Below are 13,123 nucleotides of genomic sequence, written 5' to 3'. Positions count from 1 at the left end.
AGCACAACTAACTAAGAAACATAACATTTACCATAAGGCAGATCGATGCGCAACTTATGACAGCACAAACTTGACATGAGAAAACAAAGAATGGTTGCAAGGCCAGAAAACCACACCATGGTTGCAACTTGTAGCACGACACTACCTTAATTGTACGATTGCCAACTTAAATTAGCAGATCCCGCCACAGCCGCCACCGCCCCCGCCCCCGCCACCACACCCGCCGCCACCGCCACACCCGCCTCCACCACCACCGTGTCCGTGACCATGACATCCCCCGGCCGGACCGACGTACGCGGCGCCACACAGCCCCGTCGTCGTGCCTATACTCCCGGACCTCGCCTTGGACGTCGCGGGCGTGACACTCGCCGGCCTCCTGGTGGCTGCTGGAGCGGCAGATGGCTTCTTCTTGGGGGCGTCGTGGCCGTGCGAGTTTTTGCGCTTTCGGCTGCAGAGGAAGACGGCGAACGAGACGAGACACACGGACGCCACCACCATGCAGAGCGCGGCCAACCACGGCGGCAGGAAGCCCAACGCCGACGCTGCCGTGCCGTCTGCGGCGGACGCGCTGAGCGCTCTCGCCATTAAGATACCGAGATCGATGGATCGAGGTGTGTGCAATGTTCAGCTATCAGACTATCAGTACGTTGGAAATCTTTCTACTCATCGGCGTCAAAGGCTTATATATAGGCGTAATTAGGTCGCCGTGGCGCTGTTTTAGAGCCGATCGTTATCCGATTAAACCAGTACGGATAAACGCATGCATTCTTGTTGAGATTTTGGCTCGTCTTTTCTTGTTGAGATAACGAACTGGCTTCCCTGGGGTTCTGTTTGATCACATCCGGAACGGCCGGTTCGTTGCTTCTAGGGCGCGCGAGCCGCCGTTTGCAACGTGGGAAGCTAGGCCGCGCTCCGCGCGCGCTCCCAATCTTTTTCTCTCGGAATCACATTAACAGAACAGAGGACATGGCAATAAGCAAATGTTGATCCCAATCTTTTGCTCCAGATAGTATCCTTTTGATCCCAAATGATACTAGCAGTAATATTTTTCTAAGTAAATTTGCTATGGAATTTGTTATCCCCTCTAAAGTGCGTTTTCCAGCTCGGGCTACACAGAGCCTGGAATTTTGGAAAAAAAATGTATGCAGAAACTGTATTTAGAAGTGCCAAAAATCACAAAATATGCATGCATATTTTGTAATATGTACTCCCTCCGATTCTAAATTGTTGTCGAAATATTACATGTATCTAGACGCTTTTTAAGAATAGATACATCAATATTTGAGCAAATTTGAGTCAAAAATTTAGAATCGGAGAAAGTACATGTAAATTTTGTTGAGAGAGTCTTTCATTTGTATGGCACACAAAAAGGGGCATCGGTGATCATTGTTCTGCTGTTACAAATACTATTTCTCTCTTAAGCATTGTGCTTGGAGAGTTGGAGTCCCCATTACTTTCGGTGAAGTACAGTAATAAAAATATACGGAACTGGTAAATACAAAACGTAATATATAGCCCTTAGTCAGAGTAAATTAGAGTCAACAAAACGCAGCGGACTCCGAGCCTTCTAAGTCCATCACCGCTCTGAACGGTTCGATCTGTTTTTCTGGTCATCGCTGGCTGTCCAAACGTGCATGGGCCTCGCGCTCTCCGTTTGGGCCGCTGCTCCGCCAGAAAAATCTAAGCAATCTGGTGATTTGGGCTGGGACGGCCCAGTTCGTAGCGCCCGAGGAAAAAAAAAACTGCATCCAACCTGTTGAGCTGCTTCCACCGGAACTGAAGCCTTTCTTCTACTGCGCACGATTCGACTCCGCTGCCTGGTTGCCTGCCCTCTCGAAGCAACGGTGCGCTCATCTTTAATGGTGTTGAATGCGCGGCTTCCATTTTTTTTTCTGCCATCATAGCCATCGACGGCGGCTGCTTTTTGCCATTCATTTCCTCCATTGCCCCCTATTTATTCTTGATTCTTCCACCTCCGCCAATCCATTCCACCTTCCCTCTGCCGGCAGCATGCTCGCGACGCACCGTCTCCGGTCATAAACTGTAGCCGCAGTTGGCTGATGACTCCATGGGTGTCTATGGAGGTGTGCTTCAGGTGTGCCCATCCTCCCAAAAACAGTTTTATTGATCTTGTTACTTTAATCAGAGAATACTATATATATTGTATACTGTAATATATTTGAATACTTCAAAAAAATTGCGGGAAGATTACTTCATTTTATTGTTTGCACTTGTAAGAATTTTCTTCAGGAATCTTCTCAGAATGCATGGAGTAATTACTATGGATATCATTTTATTGGACCAAACCACCATATGGTAATAATACAAAATATCTCATAACCCCATTTTGAATAGGCTACTCAAGAAAGCTACTTATTTGATCCTGATTAACTTTTACCAAAAAGCTACTCAAGAACATGGATTAAGCTCGAAGGATGTAAGTGCTTTCTGCCACTTCATTGATTCTCCTCCAGAATTTGAGGTTGCCCACTTCTTTTAGCAAGAATTTTCATTACCAATGAATTATACATATATACTTTTCCAGCTTAACTTGGAATGTGATTTTGAGTCTATACATTTCATTAAAAAAAACTATGATAAATCTGATATTCTTTCTATTGGTAGAGTGCTAACTATCGCTTGATAAGAGCTCATCTGAGCAAGGATTAAATGGCGGTGGCGGTGCACCTCTACTCTGCTCCATTCATATCGAGGTGGGCACATCATATTTTGCTGTCCTGCTTTGCTGATACATGTGTCATCTTGCTCCACTTTCTATTTTTCTTTCCAGATGAGATGATTTTGCATACCTATTTTTTCTATCTCGGTTGTGCTTGGGTAATTAAAGTTTGGTGGTTGCTAGACAGATCATAGTGCATTGATTAGTAAGCATCAAGCACTTCTGCTAAGATATCGTGTCCTGATTTAACCATGATTTCTTTCTTCTTGGTTCTTTCTGCTGTTTACTTCTAAGCGTCAATTGAGAGAATTATTATTTTGGTATAAGGGAAGTTTTGAGTTTGATGAATTCTTAGAGGTACATAATACATCCCTGTTGTGATACTTCTACTATTACATTAAATTCTGTCTATATTCTTTTTGTATCTTATTTCTACTGGTCGCCACTGTCTACTTTCGATTTCGTATCTAAACAAAAAGGTTGCCTTTTATTTGTATTTAGTACTCCAATATATCAGGATTGTTTCCTTGAATTATGATTGTTGTTATTCAAGAAGTATCTTTCATATTTAATAGGTCTGAAAGCATGTTTATAGCCTAAGGCAGGTGATATTACCAGGCAAGTCTGAAAGCTGCGGTAAAAAGTTCCAGCAAGTTAGCCTGCCCTTTCTTATCAAGATCTGAGATGAAAAAAATGATATTGAAATATCATTTTTTATATGAAATCAATCTAAAGTTTTACTGGGGTGTTACATTATTTTATCCCAGGATTAGCTTGGTTTTGTCTCTTTGTTATCTTACACAGCTATTTTTAGTTCTGCCATCTCTAGGTTTCTGGACAATGTCTGTCTGATCAAGAGCACTCTGCTTCCAGACCAAGTGTTGCTGGAATGAGTGCCCAGGTTAATCTAGCTTGACAACAGTATTGTTACTGAATATCTTGATCTAGACATTTCATAGATGAGGTGATTGTTCTCCCGTCTCCATCCAATCAGTCATGTATGGAAATTATCATGACATGCTCCTCTGTAGGATGCTCGGTTCCATTGCACCAGTGTTTCTGCCAGTATGGCCACACATCCGTGTCAGTACGGTACTGCATACATTTACTCCAAATCTAAGTGCCGTAGCACTGTTGTATTGTCTATGTAATTACCCTTCTTATTTTCAATGGTACAATCCATCACATGATTTGCACAAAGTTGAGTTCGTCTTTTTAGAGGATGGGTAAAGTAACTAGAAATTGTTTGATTCCATGTATGAATTAACCTTATGATGTATGCATATTTTATTCAATAAAATAAATTCTCATTTCAAAAGACTTTGCCATTTCAACTTTTGTGTTAACTATATGGTGTTTATACCCAAACCTATCTTTATCAACCATATGGACGGGCGCGGCAACGCGCGCATCAAGATCTAGTACAACATGTAATATATAGCCTTCATGGCTCTTAATTTGAGTATGCGCCTTGTTCTAATGCCTACTACTAAGACAACTGGCACCTTTACAATTGAAAAGAATAGATGCTCTAGACATCTTTTAAAAACTAGAGCATAAAGAATTAACCTAAAAGGAAAAAAAAATCATGCACAAAGAGTTTGCCACTCAGGGATTTAAGTTGCACTCCCGTAGAAATATTTGATCAAAATCAACATATCTCGACCAATATTTTCGGTATTTCGACAATCCAATCTCAAGCCAGGGTTTCAAATTTCCATTGTAGTGGATGACAGATGCCCGCCTGATATCCCTTTCGTTCACATTTGTATTGTACCCAAGTCCCAAAAGATGCCACGAGCTATCAAGGGGGAATGTGCGGTTCCAAAATGTTACAAGACCAGCAGGAAGGGTGCCTAGCTTCCACAATAGCCTATCTTCGTTCTGCACAATGAAATAAGTCATGAGTGATGTACACAACAAGACAAATCATCAGTGAAGATTGGGAATCACCGTTTTGGTGAAGTACAGGAATTTCTTTGTAGGTCAAATTATAGCAGAGTTGCTGAAAGCTTAGCAGGGCATATTGTGCTCAATTCTTGTCAAAGTATTTGATAGTCAAATCCATAACGGTACATTAGCTTGTTGTTTTCAATTTCAGCTTACGCAGTTCATTGCATATTGCATGGGGATAAAAAGTGCACTTTTATCATGACATGTTCACATGCTAAAAAACTCACCAGTTTCTGCCAGGTGTGATACACATCAGTGATGTTTTGCTTTCTCCATTCGGACAAATCAAACATATTCATGCCGTATGCCCAACCACAAGCTCGAGGATGAAAATTGTTGGCAATAATAGGATTGGAGAAGTTGAGATATTTATCAAACCTATGGAAGGTCTCTCCACAGGTCTCAACAGCACCGTTCACCTTGCCTTTGAGATCTATCGACCAAAGTGCACTTAGGTCCTGCTGCACTACCGTATCATCATCAAGAAATAAGACCTTATTAAGCTTTGGGAATATCTCAGGGAGATAGAACCTCAGATGATTTAGAATTGAAAGATACTTTGGGTTCCGAAATTTGGCATTTTCGTCAGGTCTAGCCGTCCCACTCCTGAAGTAGTAATCAATTGTAGACCGGGATCCTAACTGCTTCAGAACTGGACTATAGCTTGAATTTAGCCATGTAAACTCTTGAATATTCTGAACCTGGACAGCAGCTTTGCGCAGGGGATTAGCCAAGAACCACATCTTCATTGCAGCATAGTTAAGCCTATCCGTCACAATGTGGAAGACATGGTTTGCTGGTTTCTGCAGAAAACAGCACTAGTAGATATTAGGGTTGCAGCCTTGCAGGTACAAACATAAAGGTCATAAAATTGATAGTATAAACAAAACAAGGCAATTGACAGTGATGAATCAGCAGTCTAGTAGGCATCTTATATATCTCAATGGCCAAGCAGTGTACCTTAGCATGAACAAGAGTGGAGTTCACAACCACTGCGGTAGCCAATACATTATCTGAGAACACTGCATAATGATGGAGTTTGGGGTCTTCCAACTTTTCTGTATTTGAAAAGTCCTTATTGTTGGAGTTGGTGGAATAATACTCATTTGTAAGACGCAACGGGAGACAATGTAGTCCTTTGGGTAAGGATTTTGCTGCTATTTGAGCTAGATAGTTGGCTTCATTTTTGTGAGATTGAAGCCGCTCCTCCATCGAGTGAAGGGCTGTACGGAGTCTGTTCACAGCACCAGAGCAACTATCATGACTTCTCTTGATCTTCCCCAGTGTCTGCTCCATTGCTTTTATTTTGCTATGGACACTGGAGATAATAGAAAATTCTGTAAGTACACCATCAGTTATGACAATGGAAATTCAGTAGTACAGTGAAAGAGAAAGTACTTATGAGGAAGCAGCCCATCATTGGTTGCATCACCAAGTGCTCGTTGGATATCCCTCATTCGTGCACGAAGCTCCTTGGCAAAACCATGATTGCCTCTAGAAGCTACAAAGCCAAGATATGTCTTTGCTCTTATTAACTGGTCCCTGATGATACGGATTTTAGCATCTGGGGAAGTTTTGGAATGGCCGGCACTACTAGTTGTGGGAAGATCAGCATTTATATCAGTGGCCCTTGTGTAAGATTCTTTTGGGGTAGCATGTGTAGTTCCATTGGATAAGATATCAGCAGTGCTGTCCTGGATAATTAAACAATAAGCAGTTATATCAGCCCTGAAGATCGTGACTAAGAGAACACATACAAGCTCTGATTATGAATGACTAAACAAGTTGCAGTACAAAGAAAATATAGCCCAACTTGATATCCATAGCAAAACATAAGAGCAGATCTCATCAAAGAGTGGCAAGCTGGGAATCATAAATATCAGGATATCTAGATAGTCCTCACTCAGTACCTGATCTCTAGAGTCGTAATGTTCACAAGAAGTTAACAAAGGGGGATAACAATATTTGGCATATCTTGCCAATCTATTAAGATAGCTGCAATGGCTTTAGAAATAGTACTAGAACGACTTGATTAATTTCAGCTCTATCCTGAGTTCATTCAGTCCTAAAATATTTTTTAGCTTCGTAAAATGTGTTTAGGTACTGAGTAGCAGTAATATAGATGTTACGGAACAAGGTTAATCCCAGATTAGTTTTGCATCCTACAATTAAATGAGATGACCAGATACATCAGGTTCCTATCCTAGATTCAGTCTTCAACTAATTTACCCCTCTTAGGAGTTAGAGCTTGATCGTCCTTACCAAAGCAACAATTGATCTTCTCTAATGAACTTTACCTTTAAAAATGATCTCACAGTAGTATTTATTCCAGCAACGTTATTCTCCGTAGATGCATCAGATCCATCTCTGTGCTCTACCTCAGTTGCTTGTCCATCCTGCTCTTCAGCTTCCTTGGCATTTCCTGGATCACCAAATCCATCTGCATTTCTCTGGCTGATGACAACTTCCTTTATCCTGCCCTCTTGTCCTGACTGAGCACTGCCAGTCTCCTCAGCAATCATGTCATCAGCATCCCTCGTGACAGGAACCTTCAATTGTACACTTGCATCAGAGTTTTCAGATGAACGACTCCTTGCTGCCTGGACTGCTTGCCAGTCGTCAGTTGCTGACAGCACCCTGTTCTTGTGCTCCCCTAGCCTCTCAATTGTCAGATCTACAAAACCAATATTCTGGTAAGAATCAGATGGTAGCAGTGTAGCACGATTGCGACCAAGGGCTCATTTAGGCAGTACTTGAAACAAAAAATGTGAACAAAGTCGTCTATCTATCTCTTCACCATTTTCATGATCTACGGTCAAGTAAATAACTTGCCTTGACCATGAGATAGACACAAGCAAACAGAAAGAGACAGAGGGGAAGAACAGAAGACCACCTTTGGCTAGAGAAACCTCGGACGCGGCCATGTGCGGCCACACCATATTGGACCCATCCTCCCGATCGAACGCGACCCTCGCCACTGCAAAAACACAAAGCACCACAATCACGGACGGATCATTCCGCATTGCGGCGTCGAAACTCGGAGGGAGACGAGAACCGTACAGGTGGAGTCCGGGAGGGGCGAGATGGGGGAGTAGCCGTAGAGCACGAGGGGCGCGAGGACCGACGGGAGGAGCAGCAGCAGCACCGCCCCCCGGCACCGCCGTCCCCGCGCGGCCGCCGCCATGGCCCGCCCGAGAGCCTGTTGCCGGGGAGTTTAGGACGGCACGCGCCGCCGCCGCCTGAGAAGGAGACGGCTCCCCGGTGGGGGCAGGTGCTTATTTTCTGGGGAGGGTTCGGGCGTAGGCACGCGCGGACGCGAATTTTCGGGGCAGAGTAACGTGAGATCGTTGCCGCCCGGAAGGTGTGGCCCACCAGCCCATGCCATGCGTGTAGCAGTAATAGTACTTTCCACCGGTACCTTTGCCTGCTTTTGACGCGGTGGGTCACAAATTTGCACGATTTTTTTAAGAGGGCGCGGCGGTGGACGGACCACAGATCTGTGAGCAATTCCTATTATCCTGTACCGTGCTCCGTGGGGTTTATAGCGATATGGATAGTCAATAGTCATACAGCAAGTTCTTCTTTACGTTCTGGTCTCTTTCCCCCCTGGAAGTTGAGAGCACGTGACAAAGCCACGAGCCCTAAACTGTCCACAGCGCTGCTGCAGATGCAGAGTCTCGTAAAAACGATGATCTTAATTTGGAACGACGTTGGGGCCGCCCGCCCGAAGAGAAGGACGGCATTCTTTTCGTGCTTTGTTGGGGCCGAGCCGAACCGCCGCCTCGATCGATCAGGGCTGCCCGGGCCCGATGGTCCCTCCCGTGGCCGGCGCGCACGCCGAGTGCATGGGTGGCGCCACCGCGCATGCGCCGACCGGTTCAGGTTACCGCTGACGACTGCCGAGGATATGCAGACGTACGTGCCCGCGGGGACAGTCAGTGTGCATGTCGTGGTATTATGAAACGCTGGGCCTGGGCGCCTAGAAGCAACAAAATCGATCGGCTAGAAAAAGTGAGCAAACCAAGGACCAAGTCGTGCAGTGCACACGAGTGATGCGCCGACCTGTCGCGGGCTGTTTGTTACTATTCACAATACTCTCTCCGCTCCGAGAGATAGGTAACGTAGATTCGTACGAGTTTCACGTCATTTATTTTGACGAGAGAGTAACGAGTGTCTCAGATTTTGTATAAATTTAATACAAAATTGTTCCTTTTGTTTCGAAATAAGGGACTAAATCGGCTGTACTAAATCTGAGACATTTATTATGAATAAGGGATAGTACAACTTAAACGGCTGTACTATGATTTCTTCTCTCTTTTTTATGTTTGAGAGAATAATGTTTAGATTGAGTTCGAACCTGGAACTTTGTGAATTTATATAAAAAATCATCCAAAAATCTATATGGAAAAGAAGAACTCATGTGAACGTGAACCTTCTAGGATAGTCAGACTTTTTTTTTGAAATTTAAACAAGATTATAGAAAGTATATTTACAATATTAAACGGATATAATATGAAGATATATCATGACGGATTTAATAAACCTAATTGATATGAATTTAGTTAAACTTTAAAATGTTTCGATTTGAGGTAAAGTTAGACCTCGCCTGTGAGGTTTAAAATGTTTCGATTTGCGGTAAAGTTGGACCTGGGCTTTGAGGATTGCCATCAGGTTCCACCTCTCCTTCCCTCATTCTTCTTCTTCCTCTTCCTCCTCCTCTGGATTGTATGGTAATATCGAACCGTCCGCCAACATGCTCATTAGATTTCCGTTTATGTTCAATAATGGAAGGTGGTGAGAAGCTCGGTTCAGAAAAAACTCACCTCAGTTTACATAGGGTTTGAGAAATCTTGACTATTGAGAACCGAAAAATCGAATAAGAAATGATAGGTAATCAAGAACGAAGGGAGAGTAATAAATAGTTAGCTCCTGCCAGTACACAAACAAAATCCGTCCTAGCTAATTAATCATCGACATTCCCGGTCCTGCCCCCTGCCGTGGCAAGCCATCCACGCCAGCGCGTCACGAGGCACAGGCTGATGGGCCGCCGCTGCGCACTGAATAATGCCACGTGGGGCCATTGCATGCACGGGGCCGGCCATGCCCTCGAACGTCATCATATCGATTGATCCTCACACCGCCGCCGACGACGCGGGGCCGGTGCCGCCCTTGATCGCCAGGCGCCAGACGGGGTCCACCTCGCCGTCGCCGGCGTCCGCGAGCCACGCGTCCACGTCCTCGAAGAGCGCGCGCTGCTGCTTGCTGGCCGGCGGGGGGGACACGAGGCGGTCGCCCGGCACGCCGATGGCCGCGGCGCCGCCGTCCACGAGGGAGCGGAAGAAGACGTCCCGCAGCTCCCACCCGCCGCCGCCGCCGGAGACGCCGAGCCCGCCGCGGCACTTCTGCCACGGGAACTGGAACACCCCCGGCGGCCGCCGCCACGCGTCCCCGGCGTCGGCCGCCGCCGCCGCCTCGTCGAAAGGGAAATCCACCGCCGGAGCCGGAGCCGGCTCCTCCCTCGCGCGCTTCTTGTTCGCCTTGCCCTCCACCGGCCGCCGCCGATCCATGCGCAGGAGGACACCACTGCATCAAGGAAAAGAAAAAGAGAGGCATGCGTGAATTGCATGCACGGATCAACATTTGATTCCAGCCTCTCGAACCTTCAAATCAGACAATGGGCCGTTGTAATGGATGCATGAACGGCGAATTGGCGATGGCATGCGCGCAGCAACGCAAGAAACTTTCGTGTGGCATGGATAGGGGATGTGTTTACGTACCTGAGACGATCGCGAGAGGATGGACAGACGAAGGAGACTTCGCAATGTTGTGTGTTCTTGGGAAGGGGAAGGGGGCGGGGGGTTATAAAACAGTGGGGGCGGATATCAGGTTATGCCCACAGAGAGACGAGATCAGATCGTTCGATGAGAGAGAGAGAGAGCTCCTATTTATGTTCGTCATGCTGAATGTGCCGATCGTGACGTGCACGTTTAGGTGGCCCGTGGCCGCGCGCGCGTACAGCTCTGGCATTGCTAAACCATGCCCAGTGCCAACTCGCAGGTTCTACCTTCTTTGACACGTACGGTGGCTAGCTAGCTCTCGGCGATGCCTGATGCCAGTGTCGAATCCAAGCATGTATTATACTGGACCGGAGTACTGTATTATCATCTCGGCGCATGTGGCAAAAATGCCTTTTCACAACAAACCTTATCTATTTTTGGTTTCTTGCGGATCGAGGTTGGCCGCTTCGCGGCCGCAGGACGAACAACCCTTCCCATTCCCCAGCGGATCAGGACCGGAGAAACAAGGGCGCACAACACGCGTCAGGAGAGGCCCCGGCCGTGACGCATCACGCATGCATCGATCACACCTGCCGGCGTGCAAATCTCCTTCCCATTCCTTCCTCGCGCAGGTACGCGTCCATGCATGACGCCCGCGTGCACGCGACCCTCGCTAGCTTAATTACCTTTGTAGGAGTGGTATGTATCATCATCTTATCCATCGGGATATCCGGCCCGATCCGCTCCGTAGAAGCGGTCACATCCCACAAGATATGGCATTTCTGATGTTGCGCCAGACACGCCAACAGCCATGCAACGGTAAGTATGGATTCGAAATTGCTACTCCAGTACTACACTATTCCCATGCAAACATGGTCTCAGAATATCCGCACAGCACAGAGATCAGCAAAATACTAGTACTCGTGTATATGTGTGTGTGTGTGTGTGTGTGTGTGTGTTTGAAGACCAACTGAAACCTCCACGATATCATCTGTATATGACAATATATCTAATTAATAACATACCAACGACACCCAGAATTGTGTACGGGGCTAAAAGTCAAGGCTGGTTGTTAGCTTTTGCTATCCTCAGGATTTATCGTCGCCATGCCTTCCTGATATCCTCTATCAACATCATCAGGGCAGCATGCTTTTGTTGGACAATCACTTCCTGCACGCCAATGTTCTTCGGATTAACTTATGAAGCTTCTTTTATGGAGTATATTGGGTGAATGGGTGAAGAGTCCAAGACACAGGTCCAAAGCTGGCAAATCACAACCTGCAAGTGACTGCGAATTAAAGAGCTGCCATCAGTGCCAAGAGGGCGATGCATTAGCTTGGTAAGCTCTGATCTGAAGTTCTGAACCCAATAAGCTGAAATGTACAAGGTGGCATTGTGCATAAGTAGCAAAATCATCTACTGTTATTCTTCTAGAATCATGCCTAGCAATAATAGTTTTCTCTATGCAGCGCATCTCATGTACTAACTGAGATTCGGAAGTCAACAAGCTAGCTTCTTTGCACATATGAGCAAGATAGATTGTTGGGGTGGAGTAAAGTCATACGGTGCATTTCCAATCAAAGATTGCACCTCCAGATAGATAGGCGTAACCGCTTAAGCCTCCTCACCCCCACCATAAGATGGCTTCATATTTTTGCTAGTCCGAATACTAACATTTCTAGCAAGAAACCATGCAACTCATATGCCATCTGAACACCTTTTTCTCTCAAACACGCATCCAAATGTGGTGCAAAAATAGCGCAAATACTACAAATCTCCAAGGAAGACACCAGGAACAAAAAGGAAAGGCCAAAAATCAAAACCGAACAGGAACAGGTCAAACTAGACAAAGGGATGCAACCAAGGCACACCAAGAGGTCGCGCGGGGCATGGCTGTCGACGCAGTGCCTTTGCGCCAGCCAAGCTCCATTCTTCGCCATCTAAACACATTGAAAGATGTGGTTCATAGATATATTCTTAGAACGAGCTTTGCTACTTGATATGATAATAAGATACATTGTCGAACTCGGGCATAAATTGAATATTTGCTGATTAACCCCAGATGAGAAGATGAAGTCATAGGTACAAAATCATTCATTGTTGAACTGCACCTGGAGGCTTTCTTCAGTTGCAAAATCATCAGCATAATGTACATAAAGATAAAATAACATAAGAGACTCCATACCTCAAACTTTGCTTTCGTTACAAGAATCTACACACTTACAATTGTTAAAATAATTTATTCATCACAAGATCAACAGCTCGATCATCAAGCTGTTTCAGGGGTGAAAGAGCTGCGGTCAATTAAGAAGCAATAATGAGCAGACAAGTAGAAACGAGTACATTTGAAATGGAGGTGTAATCAGAATTATCTAGCTAAGCACTTGGTTCAGAGACATGCATACGAACAATTTAATCATGATCATCTTCATCATGTGATGGACAGCAATAAAGCCAGCTGACATTTTGCAATCAGTTAGTCCAGCAAACTAATGTAGCAAACACGACATCCAAAAGTAATATGAAGTGGAGTTCAGATTTCCTAACCCGGGATCTACTTGCATGTAAAGATGCGTGTGTTGTATGGCATGCTTAGGCCAGCGCTGGCATGTTGATTTTTAATGTGCACATTAGCAAGGAGGAGAATCAAATGTTTCTATTGATTTTAAACACTGTTCTACACTCCCACTGCAGATAAGAAGACAAACCGATA

The 13,123-nt window shown here is 45.3% G+C and overlaps 3 protein-coding genes across 3 annotated transcripts; all 3 read right to left on the bottom strand.

Moving 5' to 3' along the window:
* Positions 1-171: 171 nt before the first annotated feature.
* On the bottom strand, positions 172-631 carry LOC112268691 (translation initiation factor IF-2-like). Its single transcript, XM_024454644.1, has one exon. The coding sequence runs from the start codon at positions 583-585 to the stop codon at positions 172-174; it is 414 nt and encodes a 137-aa protein (XP_024310412.1). The 5' UTR covers positions 586-631.
* A 3,405-nt stretch (positions 632-4,036) lies between these two features.
* LOC100841174 (probable galacturonosyltransferase 4) lies at positions 4,037-7,927 on the bottom strand. Its single transcript, XM_003578250.4, has 7 exons — positions 7,694-7,927; positions 7,527-7,610; positions 6,931-7,307; positions 6,032-6,327; positions 5,594-5,951; positions 4,861-5,436; positions 4,037-4,564 (listed from the first exon to the last, which is right to left on the bottom strand). Exons 1-7 carry the CDS (start codon positions 7,815-7,817, stop codon positions 4,289-4,291), a joined length of 2,091 nt encoding a protein of 696 aa, XP_003578298.1. The 5' UTR covers positions 7,818-7,927; the 3' UTR covers positions 4,037-4,288.
* Positions 7,928-9,420: 1,493 nt separating this feature from the next.
* LOC104584694 lies at positions 9,421-10,598 on the bottom strand. Its single transcript, XM_010239976.3, has 2 exons — positions 10,411-10,598; positions 9,421-10,216 (listed from the first exon to the last, which is right to left on the bottom strand). The coding sequence occupies exon 2, from the start codon at positions 10,198-10,200 to the stop codon at positions 9,766-9,768; it is 435 nt and encodes a 144-aa protein (XP_010238278.1). The 5' UTR covers positions 10,201-10,216; positions 10,411-10,598; the 3' UTR covers positions 9,421-9,765.
* Positions 10,599-13,123: the final 2,525 nt, after the last annotated feature.

This window comes from Brachypodium distachyon, chromosome 4 (assembly GCF_000005505.3).
Source record: "Brachypodium distachyon strain Bd21 chromosome 4, Brachypodium_distachyon_v3.0, whole genome shotgun sequence".
NCBI classification, from domain to species: Eukaryota; Viridiplantae; Streptophyta; class Magnoliopsida; order Poales; family Poaceae; genus Brachypodium; species Brachypodium distachyon.
The sequence above is the reverse complement of the archived record's forward strand: the minus strand, read 5'-3'. Positions and strand labels throughout refer to the sequence as shown.

Coding starts and splice junctions, on each gene's coding strand:
- LOC100841174 (XM_003578250.4), bottom strand. CDS start 7,817: ATGGCGGCGGCCGCGCGGGGACGGCGGTGCCGGGGGGCGGTGCTGCTG. Junction 7,308..7,526: donor CGAGGTTTCTCTAGCCAAAG/GTGGTCTTCTGT, acceptor TTGGTTTTGTAG/ATCTGACAATTGAGAGGCTA. Junction 5,952..6,031: donor GATGGGCTGCTTCCTCATAA/GTACTTTCTCTT, acceptor TATTATCTCCAG/TGTCCATAGCAAAATAAAAG.
- LOC104584694 (XM_010239976.3), bottom strand. CDS start 10,200: ATGGATCGGCGGCGGCCGGTGGAGGGCAAGGCGAACAAGAAGCGCGCG.
- LOC112268691 (XM_024454644.1), bottom strand. CDS start 585: ATGGCGAGAGCGCTCAGCGCGTCCGCCGCAGACGGCACGGCAGCGTCG.